Source organism: Mchenga conophoros, linkage group LG22 (assembly GCF_057382185.1).
Source record: "Mchenga conophoros isolate Kocher_MC1m ecotype Shallow Benthic linkage group LG22, M_conophoros_male_GT1.1, whole genome shotgun sequence".
Lineage (NCBI taxonomy): Eukaryota > Metazoa > Chordata > Actinopteri > Cichliformes > Cichlidae > Mchenga > Mchenga conophoros.
This window is the reverse complement of record NC_140546.1, coordinates 21,903,432-21,923,800: the sequence shown is the minus strand read 5'-3', so window position 1 is coordinate 21,923,800 and position 20,369 is coordinate 21,903,432. Positions and strand designations below refer to the sequence as shown.

General features: G+C 43.1%; 1 protein-coding gene across 1 annotated transcript; it reads right to left on the bottom strand.

Annotated features, from left to right (window-relative positions):
- Window positions 1-639: 639 nt before the first annotated feature.
- Window positions 640-20,272, bottom strand: LOC146549441 (lactose-binding lectin l-2-like). Its single transcript, XM_085262876.1, has 2 exons — window positions 20,143-20,272; window positions 640-1,161 (listed from the first exon to the last, which is right to left on the bottom strand). Exons 1-2 carry the CDS (start codon window positions 20,228-20,230, stop codon window positions 722-724), a joined length of 528 nt encoding a protein of 175 aa, XP_085119002.1. The 5' UTR covers window positions 20,231-20,272; the 3' UTR covers window positions 640-721.
- Window positions 20,273-20,369: the final 97 nt, after the last annotated feature.

Below are 20,369 nucleotides of genomic sequence, written 5' to 3'. Positions count from 1 at the left end.
CTGTACTGAGAGGGTGTATCAGTGTTTACCAAGGTATATCGCCAAGCTAAACTATGTTTCAAATTTATTTTCCATTGATTCTTTCCTTGGTCTCATGTATAGGAATTTCTTTTACTTATGTATTAATCACATTATTTTATTGCATAATGCCTTGGTGCCACTGGATTTTAACATGTCTGACACTCATACTGTAAGACAAATGGTGGGGGTGTAGTAAGGAAGTTGGGGGAAGCAGACCACGCCACAGGAAGAGTCTTTTGTCTCTCTGAGGACTCTGGGAGGTAGCAAGGGAGTGTGAACCTTAAGGTGTGAAACAGCTGTGTACTGCCTTTTGTTCCTGGAGAAGGTATTTAACTGAGAGCCATGCTAGGCTCAGGGAGACTCTGCTGACCTGCCCCGCGGTCATGTAGGCTCTCCACAAGCTTGGTTTTCTGTTCTTTGTGTGTTTGGATTAAAGAATGTTAGCTACCGCTCGTCTGCAGGCTTTATTTAAATGGAAAACTTCCACAACACTCGGTACACTAAACACCACTAAGGCTGCAGCAGACGGGATGAAAAGCACAGCAAACATACTTTTTTTCTTTCTTTCTTTTTTTTATTGCTAGTTGTTCATTACACATTTAGGAAAATCAAGGTCAATGGAATTTTGTCAGTGTCACACAAACATATAAAAGACATATAACAGAAACATTGAAGGTTAAATGTATATTTTTGTTTTGTTTTATGTTTTAGGACAGGTTATTCGTGTTGCACAAACAGAAGGAGAAATTACAGAACATGGGAAGTCATTCCACTTCTTTACATTTGAATAGTTCATGTGACCACAGTGTTCAATTCCCTTCCAGTTGTCTGGCTGTTGTGGACACCAGTGGACAAACCGAACTGCACAACCATCAGACCACATCCATCTGCCTTCTTTATGAAGGTCACTCAGACCAATCCATGTGATTCCCTCAGTGTGGTCAAAGTTCTTAATTAAGGTTCTGACAAAGTTCTCTTCCTCCTGGCTGTGGATAGAAACCAGGTTGGCTCCCTGTGACACACAGTAGAGCTCTGCATCAGCCCAGCTCATATGTGCGGCGACATATTTGTAGCAGCGGCCATTGAAGTTGTACCAGAACATGGGGCAGTTTCCATGCAGTAGTTGAACTCTGTGGTCATCTGAAGAAGACACAGACACAGTTAGGATCAAGTGAAAAAGTACGAGTTAAAGAGATCGTGTTTTTGCAGAAATAAAGCTGGTCAGCTCTGGTATTTCAAGGGTGACACCTGGTGACAGACTGTTTTCTTTGGTCTAGTTTTCAAGCCTTCACATCTTCATTGTTAAAGCCCTGAACGATTCAGAGAAGATTGGTTACATGTCTGTCATTTACAGATCAATGCTACAAATAACTGCCACAGTGAAAGTTGAAATGACTGTTACTGTACATGGCTTCACTTTGTAAGAAGTCTATTATCTAACTTTAATCTTACTTATTTATGGTGCCAAAATGAAAGATGAAAGTCTGCCCATCAATGTGAAAGTTAAAATACACAGAGAAGAAAGTGGGGCTTATTATGGTTATTAGCAGGTCTTTATCATAACTCTATGATTTAGCAGAAACCATCTGGTATGGGAAGAAAAGAAATCCATATTATAATCCTACACTAATACTTTTTGGATAACACTACCTGCTGAAACAAAAAACATCAGAAACATAAGGAAAACATAGAATGGTTACGAAGTAAAACATAGAATGGTTACCAAGTTGGAGCTTCATTTTATTGCCATCAGACGGAGACTCAGAAGGAGCACCCAGAGCCGGACCAAACAAGAAGAGGAGCAAGATCATGTTGGAGCTTTAAGTCTCAAAGTGTGATGAGGAGCTGCTGAAGCTTCTTTGTACAGGATGTTCAGATTTCTGCAGAGAGTTGGTCCTGCTTTCTTTTATAGCTGCCTGAGAGGGTGTTTTCAATCCACTGTAAACAATAACACTAAAAATGAGCCAGAAAAATACATCAAATTCCAATGAACTGAGCTGATGTGTAATTTATGTTTATGGTACCACAAAGCTATATCAGCATAATGATTAATCAAACAGGGTGAATCAGATCTCTAACAGGAAGGACCAAATAGAAACTCCTGAGCTGCTCCAGTAAACAAAGACAGATTGAACTCTCCCTCTCAGAAGGATCCTCTCTATGTAGTCAACCCAGACAGAGATATGTGACTCTGCTATGGCAGCCAGTAAAGTTGAAGTAAATACACATTTTAAAATAAATTAAATAACATAATTCGGACCTTTGGTATATAGATGGATTTTTGAATACCATCCATCCATTCGCTTCTGCTCATCCTTTTCAAGGTTGTGGGGGGTGCTGGAACCTATGGGCAATTTAGATTAGTCATTTAACCTATCCCCACAAACTGCATGATTTTTGAATACATGTGGTCTTTATCAAGGTTTTTGTGATCTCACGATGCTTTATATAAACATCAATGGATATCAATAAACTCATTTATTATTTGATTGCATATTGAATATCGCCTGACTGCCTCTGTGCAAGTATGCAAAAGGAGAGAGACAGAAATACTTACTTTTTACTCTATGCAGTAATATAGTAATAGTAGTAAGTACACTAATAATGTTTTCATGCATTCAGATTGATACACACCTGTTGGATATGTGTGATATTTATCATGATATCAAACCAGCTGTTAAATCCTTGTCACAAAAGCTACATGTCATTAGAAAACAAAATTAGAAAAAATTGTCCACATCTCAATGACATCACAAAGCAATTTTACTTTACTATGTATTAAACTGGGCTTTGGCACTTTCAGGAGAACTTCACTGTTTGTTTGTCTGAGTATTTATGGTTTTATTATATTACAAAGTCACATTATCAGCAAAAAGAAAAACAGAATAGGTTACTGTACCCGGAAGAAACAGAGGTTTACAAGCCTCTCCAGTAGAAAATACAAAACAAACTCTGTGCACAGCTTTTATAACAGTGAACACATAAATGAAGTGATTGTGGCCAGCCTAGACCTTTAGAGTCAATAAAAGGAAAGACCGTCTATTTAACTTCTTTTTTACTTTGCCACTTTGAAATATTTACTGTGCATACAAATATTTAAGCTCCCTTTTGTCTATTACATTTTTAAATTCGCCAAAATGAAATCCCTGCAGTAAATAAACGTTTAAACTAAAAGCAGATCATAACCACTGCTGTGCCAGCTAGGCTGTCCTGCAGCTATTTGGCACTCATGTGGGGGGTTTGCCTCACTTTCTATTCTAAAATGTGAAGTGCAGTCTTAAAGCTTTTTTCATCTTAACTTCCACCATATCCCTTTACAGAAGTTTCTTGAACATACACAAAGAGATGGAAAGATGAGAGAGGCTTTCAGCTAGGGAGTACGGAAAGAGGGCATGATCCTCAGTAGCTTCAAGTCTTAAAGGATCTTTTAGAAGGAAACTGGGCCATAGTTACAAACAGGTAGAAACCAACACAGTTAAACATCAAACATCTAAAAACTATGTGACCTTATGAGAATAATGTTCTTTTGGTTTTTCCTGCGACGTTTCTCAGGCAAGTGAGAATGTAGGCTATTTAAAATAAGTAACAGGGACCATGAGCAATCAAAAAAGCCCCAAACCATGATAATTGAACTTTTTTTGGCCTTGAACATTTGTGTGATTTTTCTTCTTCTTAGTGAATCTTTGCTGGTGCAGCCATGCCATCACATAACATGTGAGGCTGCTTTCTTTTATAGCTGCCAGAGAGGGTGTTTTCACTGCTGGTGTGACATCACTGGCCAGCTGGACCAAAATTATACACTGTAAACAACACTAAACATAAGCCAGAAAAAAAAAACAAATTCCAAAGAGATTAACAAAGGTTGTTTGTTTTTTGTTGTGTAGCGTATATTTATTGTACAATAAAGGTGTTATATGCATGATGACTAATCAAACCTAACTGACTAAACACAAGCCAGTAAAAAGGTAAAATTTCACACGTGCCTGTTTTTACTGTGCAATTATATTCTATTGTGTCATAAAAGGAATCGGTTACTAAAACAGATCAGACCAGAGCATCTACAGGAAGAGAAAAGAAAAAAACTCCTCAGCTCCTCTAGTAAACAGAGAGAGAACAAACTCCCCCGATGCAGCCCGATTTCTTTCTTTCTTTTTCTTTCTTAGAAAGAGAAGTAAATACAGTGTGAACTGCCAGCCATCTGAGATCTTCACAGACAGTGCTGTATGACTATGGAATTATATTTATGTCATAACAAGCACACAGCAAAAAATAATCTGAAAAAATAATTTCTGTTCATAATGAGAAGCATGCATCATTCCTAAGAAAAATGTAAATAGTTCTTTAGTCAGTTGAGTAAACTTAATTTGTAAACTTACATAAAAATATGACATGTGCTTATGTTGCTGCCTGTGAAACAGCTGTACACGTCTGGCTGCAGAGATCCACTCACTGTGGGTTCAGGAAACAATGAAACAATTACACTGTAAAACCCTCCACTAGGGTACATTAAATCACATCACTACTGATGTGTGGCCTAAGTAGACATAAGTAGAACAAACAAGATGATGGTTTCTGTCACACTGACAGAACTGATGTGCACTGCTCAGGTGGGATCGAGATCCTAAGCCTGAACCTTTGGCACTGAAGATGAACACAAGAGCCTCCAATAACTTGGGAGTAACACTTAAAACCTGTAATGTAAAATGTAAACTTAGATGATTTTTTTGTTTGTTTTTTCATTTTCAGCATATGAATAATACCAAGATAATGTGTAACTTAACACGGATATAAAACTAGAACAGAGTATCTAACATGTTAGGCTGACTGTGCAGACAAACGTGTGTTTGGATTCTGGCCAACTCCTCTTCCTCCTCACTGTGGATAGACACCAGGTTGGCTCGCTGTGACTCACAGTAGAGCTCTGCATCAGCCCAGCTCATGTGTGTGGCCACATATTTGTAGCAGCGCCGATTGAAGCTGTATCAGAACAGGGGACAGCTTCCTTGCAGTAGTTTAACTCTGTGGTCATCTGAAGAAGACACAGCAGTCAGAACTTGATGAAAAAGTAAGAATGAAAGAGATCATGTTTTTGTTAGTGTGACAGACTTTTTTCTTTGATATTCTTCAGAGATGGTGCATCAGACAAGCACTTCAGCACAGTTGACACTGTGGAAGTTAAAACATGCAGAGAAGTAAGCTGTATCTTATTATGTTTACCAGCAAGTCATAATCATAACACTACAGTATAGTAGAATCCATCTGACATTGGTAAAAGAAATGTATGCTTCAATCCAACATCAAGAATTTTGTATCATTGACTGCTGAAACAAAAGATATAGAAGCATGAACAATATGTTCTTTGAGTGAAAAAACAAAAGACACAAATAAAGGAAAAAGTAGAGAAAAGAGGGCTTACCAATATATGGGACAGTTACCAAGTTTAAGCTTCACTAAATGGTACTACTGGTGCTGCTTAGGCTTCACTGTACAGGATGTTCATATTTCTGAATTCAAAGTTGAAGCTGCTGTCTTATGTAGCTCCCTGAGAGGGTGTTTTTACTGCTGGTGTGACATCATTTGCCACATGGACATAGCAGTAACATTTTCTTGGGACTTCCAGGAGAACGTGACTGTTTTTGCTGTAATTGTATATTTATGGTATGGTATATACTTCCCTACATTAAAGAGCATTAGCTCTCTTTTTAAAATAGGTTTTTCTATCAAATGTAATAAGTGAGAGTTTTGTTCTTTCCTCTGCTTGCATTTATAAATGCGATTCTACACAGCAAAATCTCCAGTGTCAAATTAACACTAGAGAGTGTCTATATGGGTCCACACCTCTGAGTGTTAAATACAACACTGTTGAGTGTTAAATTAACACTTTTGACAGTGTTATATGTTTAGAAGTAACCTAGTCAGTTTTGAAGATTAACAATGGCTAACACTGAGCAGTGCTGATTTTCTAACACTGGAATATTTCTAACATTTTGAGTTATTTTCCAGCGTCCGCTGTACACTGTGTGGGAAGAAAACTTCTTTCTACAGCGAAAAATTCAACTTCAAATGTGAGCAAGCACATAGCACGCCACCACAGGAATGTGAAATTAACAGAGAAACCCCCGGATCCCCCCACTGACATGAACGCTGGGGCACCGGGCAATCCTCCAATGGCCCCGCTCCAGGTAAACATGTGAAAACTGATTTAAGACTTGAATCTTTATTTTATCTATTTTTTTGCTTTGTTTTACTTACATCTATTTGAAAAGTGAGTGTAAACACAAAAATGATTTCATTTTATATGCTGGAATAAGCAGAAAATAGGTTTAAATGTTAAACAAATTTCTTCGAGTTAAAGACTGTTGCATATAATTTAATTTTAATCAGTAATTAGTAACTAATTACTAATTACTACTAATTACTAATAACTATTTTTAAGTAACTTGACCAACACTGATAACGATAGAAACAGAAATATACCAACAAGTTAAGAGAGTGATGGAATGAAGAAAATGAGAGAGACATGAGGACATCAGGAAATGCAGAGGATTAGTAAGGAGGGAGTGAGGGCAGCTACACTGTTCCAAAAAATAGTAATGCCAAAGTATTTTACTGTGTAGTTTACAGTTGTGTACTGTTTTTCTAGAATATCATTACATTTACATAAGTAGACTGTGATCTGACACGTCAAATGTAAAACAACATAACATCACTGTAAATGTAATAAAACACAATTTACTTGTTTGTTAAATATATTTTGTTGTACATATGCATATTTAGATAGTAAAAATACATCCAGGAATGTCTCCCATCATGCCTTGGGACATGTGCTGCTGTTTAGATGTTCTTGTTTTATTGTTTATGGTTACGTTACTTTAAACTGTTATCTTGAATGTTGTGTTTACGCCGTGGTGCAGCGTCACTGACAGTTGTTGTTTTGTAGAGAGCGTGCTGTACCATGAGTGACTTCTGTTGTGCTGTTGTTGAACCTTGAGGCATACTGTAGCACTGCAAGTGTTTTATTAAGGAGCTCCCCCTACCAGCTTGGGGTTAAATAACAAGCTCAATCTCTCTCTGTGAGCTTCTTTGTTTAGATTTCTCTGCATGCCACAATGTAAAACATTGCATGGACACGCTGTGCTAATTATATATTTTGAAAAAGAAATGTAGAGGTAGGAATTGCAATTAATATAAATAACATGACGCTAAGCATCGGCCAATGAATGTGAACTAACAACAAGGTCGCGGGTAACGCTGCGACCGTAGGAAAAAACCCTAATATGAAGGTATTTTACTGTGCATTTTACAGTAATGTTCTGTTCTTGTAGAATATCATTAAAGTTACGTAAATAGACTTTGACTTCACATTTTGAATGTAAATTAACGTTAAATCACTGTAATGTAAGTCTGTGAAGGTTCTCAGTCATCCAGGTCATCGTAGTCAAAGGAGCTTGCAAAGAAAAGCGTCTGGACTTCTTTAAGTTGCTTGAAGACGTTTCACCTCTCATCCGAGAAGCTTCTTCAGTTCTAAGGTCAAATGGTGGAGAGTCCCAGATATAAACCTAGTGGGAGTGACCCCCCACAGAGGGACAAAAGGACCCCCTGATGATCCTCTAGTCGCCTGAGCCAAGGTGTGAAACTGGGCGTGGGACCCAATCAGCCAGAGTTTCGGGTGAGTTCATTGTGAAACCTGGCCCCACCTTATCATGCGAATTCCTGAGGTCAGATGGCCCAGGATGTGAGTGGGCGTTAAGGCGTCTGGGAAGGGATCTCAAAACTGGATTATAGATGGCAGAGAGTTGGTGTCGTAAACCCCCGCCTCTGTTCAAAGATGGTCGCTCACAGTGGACATAGATGGCTTCTTTCACTCCTCTTTCAAACCATCTGTCCTCTCTGTCCAAAATGTGAACATTGGCATCCTCAAAAGAGTGTCCTTTATCCTTAAGATGCAGATGGACTGCTGAGTCTTGTCCTGTGGAGGTGGCTCTTCTGTGTTGTGCCATGCGCTTGTGTTCACAATGAACACACCCGAAACTCTGGCTGATTTGGACCCACGCCCAGTTTCACACCTTGGCTCAGGCGACTAGAGGATCATCAGGGGTCCTTTTGTCCCTCTGTGGGGGGTCACTCCCACTAGGTTTATATCTGGGACTCTCCACCATTTGACCTTAGAACTGAAGAAGCTTCTCGGATGAGAGGTGAAACGTCTTCAAGCAACTTAAAGAAGTCCAGACGCTTGTCTTTGCAAGCTTCTTTGACCACTGTAATGTAATACAACATAATTGTCATGATTATTAAATGTATCTGTCTGTACATATGCATATTTAGATTAAAATATATTCACAAATGTATCATGATCCCACAAATATCTGTCCATTATTTGAAAGATTGAACTGTTGAATTCAAATGTAATGCTATGGAAAAGTATATAACATGATCCCTATAAGCTTGTGCTACATCACATTAGTATTATTATTGTTGCTAGTTAGGCCGTTCGTGGCTCAAGAGTTGGCAGTTCGCCTTGTGATCAGAACATTGCCGGTTCGAGCCCTGGCTCGGACACTCTCCGTTGTTGTATCCGTGGTCAGGACTCTTCACCTACCGCCTACTAGTGATGGCCAAAGGGGCCGATGGTGCGATATGGCAGCCTCGCCTCTGTCAGTCTATCCCAGGGCATGCAGTCAATTATTATTCAAACCAACTGTTAACTGTATATTTCTGTACATTTACGTATTATGATTCATATTTCCACATTCATTGACCTTGTTTATAGGTAATTTCATTGTTTGATCGCGCAAAAATGTTCCTAATTTAATGTCTAAAAGCACTTGGAAAAGGCAGAATCCCATGTCAAATTAGCGCAACAAACTGTATTTTTATGGGACAGTTATTTTCTGTTATTTTATGGTCGTATTTTGGTGCCCCAGCTGCTGGAATATTACCTTTTTTAAAGATGTTTTTTGTATCAGTGTAGTGGAAAGGCAGCTGGTCCAGATGACATAACTGTGGAGGTAGGGAGTTTTTAAGGAAATAGTGCAGTGGGCAGAAAGGAAATGGAAAAGGTAAAGATATGATTTGTGAAACAGCAAAGAAGAAACTGATGAAACTCCAGTCTTCCCTTCCATAAATTTTGAGATGAAAATGATGAGTAAATATTTCCTTCGAGTGCAGCTGCCAGTGGTTAATATGAAAATCAAGATTAGTGGAATTTTGAGACTGTCACACAAACACACAAAAGACAGATAGCATAAACAGTGCAGGTTTAATGTACAATTAGGTATCACAGTGTTCATTTGTTCCATCGTTGTCTGGTTGTCCTGCATGCCAGTAGACAAAACTCACTGCACACCCATTAGACAACATCCATCTGCCTTCTTTATGGAGGTCACTCAGTCCAATCCAGTTGTATCGCTCAGCATGGTCAAAGGGATATTAGCTTTCATTGCTGGATTGTTGTGTGACTCGGATTGCCTGGATCCGTCCCTGTTTACCCTGAGAGGATTCCTTGTCATGAGCAGAGATGGGCAGTAACGCTGCTCATCTCAGTAACTCAGTAACAGTAACGCGTTACGCGTTACTGTAATCCGATTACTTTTTTCAAGTAACAAGTAAAGTAAGGGATTACTATTACAAAAACGGTAATTAGATTACCGTTACTTTCCCATAGGAACACTGCGTTACTAAAACCGTGATTTTTTTGCGAGAATGTCTCATGACAGTGATGTAAGCAAGTGCGACGTTTGTGACAACAGCTGTGTGCAGATCAACAATGGATCATATATCGAGTACGGGAGAGAGTATGAGCGTGCAGCGTTTAAAGCGCGGAAGTACTGACCTTACTTTAAGTTTGATTCCATAAAAAGTGACAAAAACATTAGTGTCCATCGTGCGTGGGAAGAAAACTTCTTTTTAGAGCGAAAAAAACCCCCTAAACTTCCAAGTAAGCAGCTACGACGTAATGAGAAACTCACAGAGAAACTCGCGGATTCTTCCACTGACCGCTGCAGCACACCTGCACCAGGGTAAACCTCCGCCTACCCCACTCCTGCTTTACAGGTGAAAATAGAGCAAAAGGACCGCTGAGTCTTTGACTTTATTTATTTTCTGCTGTGTTTTACTTGCATCTATTTGAAAGACTGAGTGTAAACACACACAAAAAAATATTTTATGTGCTGGAATGTGCAGAAAATAGGTTTAAATATTCAACTAATTTCTTCAAGTCAGAGAATGGTGCATATAATTTAAAATTTGCTTGATGCATAAAGTCAAAAGATTAAAACTAATAAAAAAAGTAAAAAAAAAAAAGACTTTTCCATTTGATTACATTTTGTATGATGGATTATGCAGAAAAAGTAGAATTGGGATGAAAGATCTATCGCTTTATCACCTCTTCAGGTTGTAAATTGTGTTTTTAAAAAGTAACTAAGTAATTAATTACTTTTGAAAATAAGTAATTGTTACGGGTCCCAAGGATGAAGACCACGATGACAATATGTTACCTGTAAAAGCAGGTGAAGAGCGGAGTAAGGAAGACACGATGCGTCTCTGCTTTCCTCCAGAACGTGTCTGAGTCTGATTTATTTCACACAAATAAATGCTATAAAACACTAAACATGAGCTTTCAATATACTGTTCAGCTGGTTCCTCATTCACATCAATTACATTTACTTATTTCACAACATCAGTGAAATATACTCTTTTTAACTGGTTCAGTTTCTTAAGTTCACACTTCTTTCCATAACAACTACATTCTTTTATCATATCAATAAACACATCACATTGTCTTCTGCAGTGTCTTACTGGCTAAACAGTTCTATTCAATAACAGCATTGGTAAATACATTACATTTGTTCCCTCCAGTAATTTACTGGCAAAATCACTATTTAGTGCATCATGAAACACAGCTTGTTTAATTAACCCGTGAATGCCTCTGTTAGCTACACAGAGTTGCTCAGAGTGCTTGTGTTACACTAGCTAATCTACTCAGTCACTTTCAACATAACTATTAACATTCACATCTCACAGAACTGATTCGATTGGAGCATTACAACACGTTTGCACCGAGCATAGGAGCGCACTGACTCTGCTTCACGAGCGCTCCACCTAACGAGCGGGCTCGCGGTGCGGTCGCACGGGACACTCCTCTGGTTTTCTCCCGCGTTTACATGTAATTAACTCGGGCGGACCGCCTTAACTCTCTCATTCACGTTAACGTGGGTAACCATGGTAACAATAAACAACATTTTCGGTGCGAGCACCATTTACCGACCTGTAAAAGCAGGTGAAGAGCGGAGTAAGGAAGACACGATGCGTCTCTGCTTTCCTCCAGAACGTGTCTGAGGAAGCAGCGGAAGGTGGGCTCCACTTACTGCACCCCCAAACCCCGGAGCAAGCACCAAAGTTCCGCCCTCACTGCTTTCTAACATAAAATGAATCCCTATTACATGGATTTTCTATCCTCTTAAAGAACTGAAAATAAATACATATAGCAATGAAAAATGTCCCGTTACATGAGTGTTTTACACAAAATAACATTAATGTGGTCATTCCCTCACAGGGGTGCCACACACTCCCCTACAACAAAAGTGGCTCCTGACACTTGAAACAAATTTACACTCCCAATCTCTGTATTCTCGTCAAATCTCGGACAGTGAATAATCAAACCCTTAAATTAAAACTTCAAGCACTTAGGAATGTTTGGTTCTCTAGGATTAAGCAACCACCATAGTTTAGGGCTTCTTCCTAATAACTACATATGGGGTAGAGAAGAGAGATATATGGGACCTGGACGACCGGTGGGCCTTGGAATGAAGATAGGCTTGGTTGTGGGGGCCACAGGGTGGCCGAAGGCACGAGGTAAGTATCTACCATGTTTACAGTGGGCCGTGACTGGTATGTTGGATGACCTAGAGATGAATAGGTGAGCATTTGGCCTGGACGCCTCTGTCGGGTGGATCGCCTCAGTGGGGCAGGTGAGCTAGACTGAGAGTCTCCTACCTGCTCATCACAGCACTCATGTCGAGGTAACTCAGGTTCCACTTCTGACTGAGGCAAGCTAAGGGCTGCCGAACTGTTACTCCCCTCTCGGTCACACTGGTGAGTCTCAACTTCATCTCTATTCTCAGGTGCCATGGGACCCCCTCTTCCTAATGGACCTCCTTCGTGGGCTCCAGCCACCTCTGACAGATTCTCAACAATGTCCTCGGCATCTATCACAGGTGTCCTTCGTCCTGGCTCTTCAAGATCTCTCGGGCTCAGAACAGATCCTCCTTCAAACTGAGCCTGCGTCTGCCTACCCGGTTCCAATCTGTCCTGGCTGACAGCCTGTTTCCCGGAAGGGACGGTTGTTCTGAACTCAGCCCGGATTGGTGGTACCCTCAGCCAGTAGCCACTACCCGGGTCATCATCTGAATCAGAGGTCTCAGCATTTTCTATCCGTCCTTCCCTGTCTTTACCCCTCACTCGAGCATTGGTCCGTTTGTGAGTCGATCTTAAGGTTAGTTTAGTTGGTTGTGGTGGGAACTCTACTGGCAAATCATTGACCAAGAGGAGCAAGTTCCGGTGCAGGGTCCGAGTCCTTCCCTGGTCATTACCCTCTGGATGGACGACATACACTGGGTTATCCGAAGCCTGTTCCTTGACCACATATATCCTGTTCTCCCAGTAGGAGCGTAATTTGCCAGGTCCACCCCGCTCGCCTAAGTTCCTCACCAACACTCTGTCCCCTGGTTTCAGTACCACTCCCCTCACCTTCTGATCATAGTACGACTTCCCCTTAGCACTAGCCGAAAGGCTATTTTTGGTGGCAACCTGATAGGCCTCTGTCATTCTCTTACGCCACTTTTCAGCATACCCCCCGTGCGACACTGGTTCAGTTTCCTCAACCAGGCCGAACAGCAGATCGACCGGAAGGCGGGGGTGACAGCCAAAAAGCAAGAAATGTGGGGAATAACCAGTGGACTCATGACGAGTACAGTTATATGCGTGTACAACCTGTGGGAGATGATCTTTCCATGTTTCCTTTTCTTTGTCTGTCAGGGTACGCAACATCTGCAGCAAGGTGCGGTTGAATCGTTCTGCAGGATTACCCTGGGGGTGGTATGGGGATGTCCGAGAATGACCAACCCCTGAGAGCTGCCCAAGAGTTCGGAAGAGCTCATTTTCGAACTCTCGCCCCTGATCGTGATGGAGTTTGTTGGGGAACCCGAAGCGAGGTATAAAATCATTGTAGATCCGCTCGGCTGCAGTCCGCCCGGATTTGTTCTTGGTCGGGTAGGCCTGAGCGAACCGTGTAAAGTGGTCGACCACCACCAAAATGTATTCATACCCGCCTTTGCTTTTCTCAAGATGTAGGTAGTCTATACAGACAAGTTCAAGTGGTGAGTTGGACTTCAGGTTGCCCATGGGTGCACGCACATGAACTGTGGGTTTCTTTTGTTTAATGCAACAGCATTTCTTAGTGACGTAGTCCTCTATGCACCTCTTCATGTGAGGCCAATAGAACCTCTCTCGTGCGAGATGAAGGACCCTCTCAGTACCGACATGACCCATCTGGTCATGAAGATGTTTCAAGACCATAGGCTGGTACAGGAGAGGTAGGACTAGTTGTTTCCGTTCGGGTGTTCGTCTGTACAAGATTCCACTTTCGAGGTGTAATCGGTCCCACTCGCGGAGGAGTTTACAAGCAGATCCTTCTAACGACCTCCTGATACTCTCACTGAGTCTGACATTAGACTCTTTAAGTCTGATGACCTCCTTCATCGTGGGGTCATCCCTTTGTGCCTGCATCAGGTCATCAGGTTTGACTTTCTGGAGAGCCGCGCCTGGCTGCAGCATGACATCCTGGGAGGAAGCTAAAAGGACAGCCGCCCACGCAACTTCTTTCTGCTGGGCTACTCTTGCTCCCTCCCAAGCCGCTCTCACCACCTCATGTGACAACTCTTCGGTGCACACTGACGCAAGGTTGTTCACATCCAGAGGAACGCGGGACAGCGTGTCGGCATCTATGTTTGTTTTTCCTGGCCTGTATTTGATGCTAAATCGGAAATCAGACAATTCCCCAACCCATCGATGACCAACTGCGTTCAGCTTAGCTGTGCTCATGATATACGTAAGCGGGTTATTGTCTGTGTAAATGGTGAAGTGTGGTGCATAGAACAGATAATCTCTGAACTTTTCACACACCGCCCATTTAAGAGCCAGGAACTCCAACTTGCCACTGTGCAGGTGGTAGTTCCGTTCAGCAGGCGACAGGGTTCGTGACCCATAGCCAATGGCGCGCAACTTCCCGCCCTGCTGTTGGTAGAGTACAGCGCCCAGTCCCTGCTCGGATGCATCAGTGTGCAAAACAAAGGGTTGGTCAAAGTCTGGATATGCTAGCACTGGAGGATGGACTAGCATGTCGACCAGTTGTTCCAGTACCCTCTGATGCTCAGGAGTCCAGTCTATGGGCGCCCTTGATGGCATTTGAGGCCCTTTGGTTTTACTCTGATGGCTACGAGTGGGCCGTTCTGAAGACTTGCTCTGGAGTAGCTCGTACAGTGGCTGAGCTATCCTCGAAAAGTTCTGTATGAAAGAGCGATAGTAGCTAAGGAAGCCCAGGACCCGCCTCAGATCACCCACCGTCTGCGGTGACTTGGTCTTCAGGGCCAAGACAGCCTCCAGATCCTTTGGGTCAATCCTGACGCCCTCAGCGCTAACTAAGCGCCCCACGTAACGAACTTCTGCTTTAAAAAGCTCACACTTCTCAGGCCGCAGCTTCACACCGTGGACCTGTAGGACCTGAAGAACTTTGCGGACCACCTCGACATGGGCTTCAAAAGACTGTGAGTAACAGAGGATGTCGTCAAGGTATGGTACGCAACAGTCATCCCTCAGCGAACCTAAGATCTCTTCCATACTTCTCTGGAAGGCGGCGGGTGCATTAGTGAGCCCAAACGGGATTCTCACCCATTCGTATAGGCCCCAGGGTGTGGTGAAGGCGGTGAGATGGCGGGAGCCTTCATCCACAAACCCCTGGTGGTAAGCCTTGCCTTGATCAAGGATGCTGAACCAGGAGTATCCCCCTAAGGTGTCAAGCAGGTCGCGTATCCGAGGTAGTGGGTGTCGGTCCGGAACAGTTTTCTGGTTCAATAGACGGTAGTCTATGCAAAGACGGAGTGAACCGTCTTTCTTCCGTACACACACGATGGGAGCAGCATAAGAGGACTTGGATCTTACTATCCATCCCTTCACCAGGAGGTCTTGCACGTACTCTTTAACCTCCCGTAGCAGCGGCTTAGGTATGGAAGTATATGCTCTCTGCACTGGTATGTCATCCTTTAGGTTTATCACCATTTTCAGATCAGGATTACAACCAATATCATTCCCATCCCTCGCAAAGGCCCTGCACTCGTCGAACAACATTCTCTCCACAATCTCTTTTTGTTCCTCCTCCAAATGTTCAAGGTTCACTGGCGGATGCCATGACGTTGGGAGAGGTTCAGCTGGCTCCACCGTTATCTCGCGAACTGTTACGGTAGGTTGGGACTCGTTTGGGGCCTCGGCCTCCACAATACGTTCAACCGGCTGTAGGGTGCCCAGGGCAGTCTTCCTCGTCAAGGTGATATCATGTTTGGTGTCGTTACTCAGGGCAATGGCGACGTACGGCTTAGCTGGATTCTGTATTTCAACTAACCCCGTCCAAACATCCAACTGCTCTAGGGCCTGATTACCCTCATCAGCCTCAAACAGCACCAAACAATCAGGTGGATTCATGAATGATGGAACCCGGCACTTTACCCAGGTGACCTGTCCAGCAGGGATAATCACATCCCTTTCACCTGTTCTCAAGCGCCCTTGCTTCATGTTTGGCTCTGCTGTCTGGATGAAGCTTACGACCACCTCAGCTTTCTCAGGGGGAAGACAGATGGCATTGCACAGCAAGGTAACAAGAGTAGGTATCAACCGCTCTGGTTGCCCCTCAATGATCTGTTCCAAGACATTGAAACCGATCAATGGTTTGTCCATTGGCAAAGTACTGACGAGGACCGGAGTACTGACGGAGAGGCTGGGGTCTTCACCCCCCGGTAAGTTGATCATGATGGGTACCCAGCCATCAAATGGTATGGTTTCCCCATTGACTGTGCACACTTTCAACTCATCAATTTCCTCGATGATCTCTGACAGAGGTCGCATGACTAAGTCAGGCAAGTATCTGTCTTTCCAATCTCGACTTATGATGCTAACTTGAGCACCTGTGTCAAGTAGTGCTTTCACTGCTAAGCCATTCAAATTACACTGTATGAGGGCTTTCTTACCGATTAGCTTAGCAACTGCCCCACGTTTAGTGTGGGGTGTCATAACACCAGACGTAGCGAGTGCCTCACCCTGCTGCCGGTTAACTCCTGATGTGACTGGTGAGGGGAGACTGGGTTTGCTACTGTTAAGGCTAGGTTGGGTCCTCACCTCCCTTAAGCGCTCACTGTGGGGCTCTCTTTTGGACTCGGTCACTGGGCGCCCCGCTGCAGAGACCGGTTCACGTTTCCCTGGTTCTTAGATTTTTTTAAGCAGCCAACCGCCCTGTGACCCTCTTCCCCACAGATGAAGCAATGGCAACAATCTGGACGGTTCTGTTCAACACAGTTTGGACACCCAAAGGTTTTGTCTTTTCTGTTTCTTGACCTGTTTTGTGAGTATGGGTTCGCTAGGTCTGAGGCTCGTGCTAGAGTCTGTTGTCTCATTGCCTCCACCAGCCCAGCGAGCTCATTAACTTTAGCTGTGAGTTCTTTAATCGGGTCAGTCTTAGTTATGTCAACTGGTCGGTCTTGCTTACTACATTCCTGGATGGTGTTGAGCTCAGACTGAGCACTATGTGCGTTAGTTGTGTTCTGTCGACGGGACGAGCCTATTCTCTTTTGCCTCTCACTTTCCTCACTAGTGATTCTCATTATGTGGCGCAAAATTGTTTCATCACTCACCTCTCCGCTTGACAACAGAGGTTTTAACTCTCGCCTAATGTCACTGTGCTTATACCCAAGCCCCTGGTAGACTGAGTGCAAGAAAACATCCTGAACAGTAGCTGGACTGTACTTTATGCCTGCATCAGACATTTTGGATGTGAAGAGGACCCGCTGCTTCAACCCTATCACCCGGTAGAGAAACTGCTGTGGTGTCTCACTCTCGTCTTGTCTGGCACACATTAATTCCTGAAAGAGTTCTGTACTATTTTTCTCTCTCAGGTGGGCCTGGAGGAACCCCTTCAGTTCAAGTACAGTCAAATCGTCTTTATTGATTAGCATATCTTTAAAAGTTCCAGGCTTTATTATCCTGAGCACGCCACGAACTATCTCTGCGTCAGGGAAGCCTTCTCTAATCCCCTCATCCATCTGTTTGCAAATGTTGTTGTAGCTAATGTCGGATGAATGGTCACCAACTTGACCCCCTTGTACTCTAAATTCTCTTCTCTGGAGATAAGAGAGGTCTCTCAGAGAGATCATCCCCTCACGAGTGGGCTGGGCCCGTGACTGCCCGGGTGGGTTGGGTTGAAATGGGTCGCTCTGTGTTAGGTTAGCTTGAACTAGCAAACCTGTTGGCTGTCGAGGTGACTGTTCAGTGGGGACCATTACACTTTGTCTCAGTTTTTTACCAAGCGCCTCATAGCTATTTAACATCTCCTGCAGCTCAGTGTTAGTGATATCAGAGATAGAGCTAGCTAGGCCAGTAAGACTAGTTGTACCTGCAACTGGCGGCCGGTTAACCATGTTAGCTATCGTGGTCACCGGAACAGGTTGCGTAGGACTATCACCCATGCCACTTGAGGGGGGAGCTGGTTGCAGAGTTTGTGTAAGTGGTTGCATAGGACTATCACCCATGCCACTTGAGGGGTGAGCTGGTTGCAGAGTTTGTGTAAGTGTCTGTGTAACAGGTGAATCTGCGTACACACTATCATCACATACTTGTCGATTTTCAATCACATCATCAATGAAGTCCTTTAACATTAACAAGTCCACCATCCCACCATCTTCTGCCTCAAGCAGTGGCTTACTGTACATGAAAGAACTGATGTGGTCAAAGCAGCCCTCCTGGTCTGTTGCGTCGAGCTCTGGCTGACCCGGGTCCGCTGGACCCACCTTCTTAGCGATCTTGTAGAGTTCTCCCACTGACAGGGTGAGTAGGCTTCTCCTAATGTCCCACACTAGGCTCTTCCTCCCTCCCTCGGCCATGGCTGCAACTCCTTGCTGTCCCTCTCAATGGGCCACTCAGCACGACGATGGATCAGTCTCGGCTCCAACTCTCAGCTCGCTCAGCCAGCATCAGCTCGCGTCCTGGTCCCAGATGTCATTTATGGATCAGCCCCGACCACAAGGTGGCGCCGATCCCGGCCGAGCCCCCAAGATTTGTTACGGGTCCCAAGGATGAAGACCACGATGACAATATGTTACCTGTAAAAGCAGGTGAAGAGCGGAGTAAGGAAGACACGATGCGTCTCTGCTTTCCTCCAGAACGTGTCTGAGTCTGATTTATTTCACACAAATAAATGCTATAAAACACTAAACATGAGCTTTCAATATACTGTTCAGCTGGTTCCTCATTCACATCAATTACATTTACTTATTTCACAACATCAGTGAAATATACTCTTTTTAACTGGTTCAGTTTCTTAAGTTCACACTTCTTTCCATAACAACTACATTCTTTTATCATATCAATAAACACATCACATTGTCTTCTGCAGTGTCTTACTGGCTAAACAGTTCTATTCAATAACAGCATTGGTAAATACATTACATTTGTTCCCTCCAGTAATTTACTGGCAAAATCACTATTTAGTGCATCATGAAACACAGCTTGTTTAATTAACCCGTGAATGCCTCTGTTAGCTACACAGAGTTGCTCAGAGTGCTTGTGTTACACTAGCTAATCTACTCAGTCACTTTCAACATAACTATTAACATTCACATCTCACAGAACTGATTCGATTGGAGCATTACAACACGTTTGCACCGAGCATAGGAGCGCACTGACTCTGCTTCACGAGCGCTCCACCTAACGAGCGGGCTCGCGGTGCGGTCGCACGGGACACTCCTCTGGTTTTCTCCCGCGTTTACATGTAATTAACTCGGGCGGACCGCCTTAACTCTCTCATTCACGTTAACGTGGGTAACCATGGTAACAATAAACAACATTTTCGGTGCGAGCACCATTTACCGACCTGTAAAAGCAGGTGAAGAGCGGAGTAAGGAAGACACGATGCGTCTCTGCTTTCCTCCAGAACGTGTCTGAGGAAGCAGCGGAAGGTGGGCTCCACTTACTGCACCCCCAAACCCCGGAGCAAGCACCAAAGTTCCGCCCTCACTGCTTTCTAACATAAAATGAATCCCTATTACATGGATTTTCTATCCTCTTAAAGAACTGAAAATAAATACATATAGCAATGAAAAATGTCCCGTTACATGAGTGTTTTACACAAAATAACATTAATGTGGTCATTCCCTCACAGGGGTGCCACATAATCAGTAAAGTAACAGGATTACTTTTTTGGGGAAGTAATCATTAATTAGTTACTGATTACTTTTTTCAAGTAACTTGACCAACACTGGTCGTGAGTGATTGGAGAGTGGCTGGCAGCAAGCAGTGAGTGACCGAAGAGGAAGGAGTGTTTTCCCCCTGTCCTCCCCACCTTGGATCCCCTGGAGCCCATACTCCTGTCACCTTTGTATATAGCACTATTCCCCGAACTGTCTGTACACACACCTGGTGAAAAGTGTAGTAAATGCCACTGTGATCTTCTCAAGTTGAAGAGTCCTGCGTGTGAGTCCTCAGTGAACCGTGACACTGAATATCAGATAAGCATGTCTGCACAGTTGACACTGTGAAACATGCAGAGAAGTAAGCTGCTCTTATTGTGTTTATAAGCAGTCTTTATAATAACTCTACGGTACAGTAGAACCCATCTGACATGGGGAAAACATTTGTGTTACAATCCAGCACCAAGAATTTTGTATCACTGACTGCTGAAACATAACAAGCAGAAAATCCTGGAGTGTTTGACTAAAATGTAATTAAAATATAAAAAAAAAAACCCCACACAAATAAAGTTAAAATACAAGAAGGGAGGGAAGAGTCAGAATATAGGATGGTTACCAAGTTGTAGCTTCACTTCATTGCCATCAGAAGGAGACTCAGAAGGAGCACCCAGAGCCAGACTGAACAAGAAGAGGAGCAAGATCATGTTGGAGCTTTAAGTCTCAAAGTGTGATGAAGAGCTGCTGAAGCTTCTTTGTACAGGATTTCTGCAGAGAGTTTGTCCTGCTTTCTTTTATAGCTGCCTGAGAGGGTGTTTTCACTAATCACTGTGATATCATTGGCCA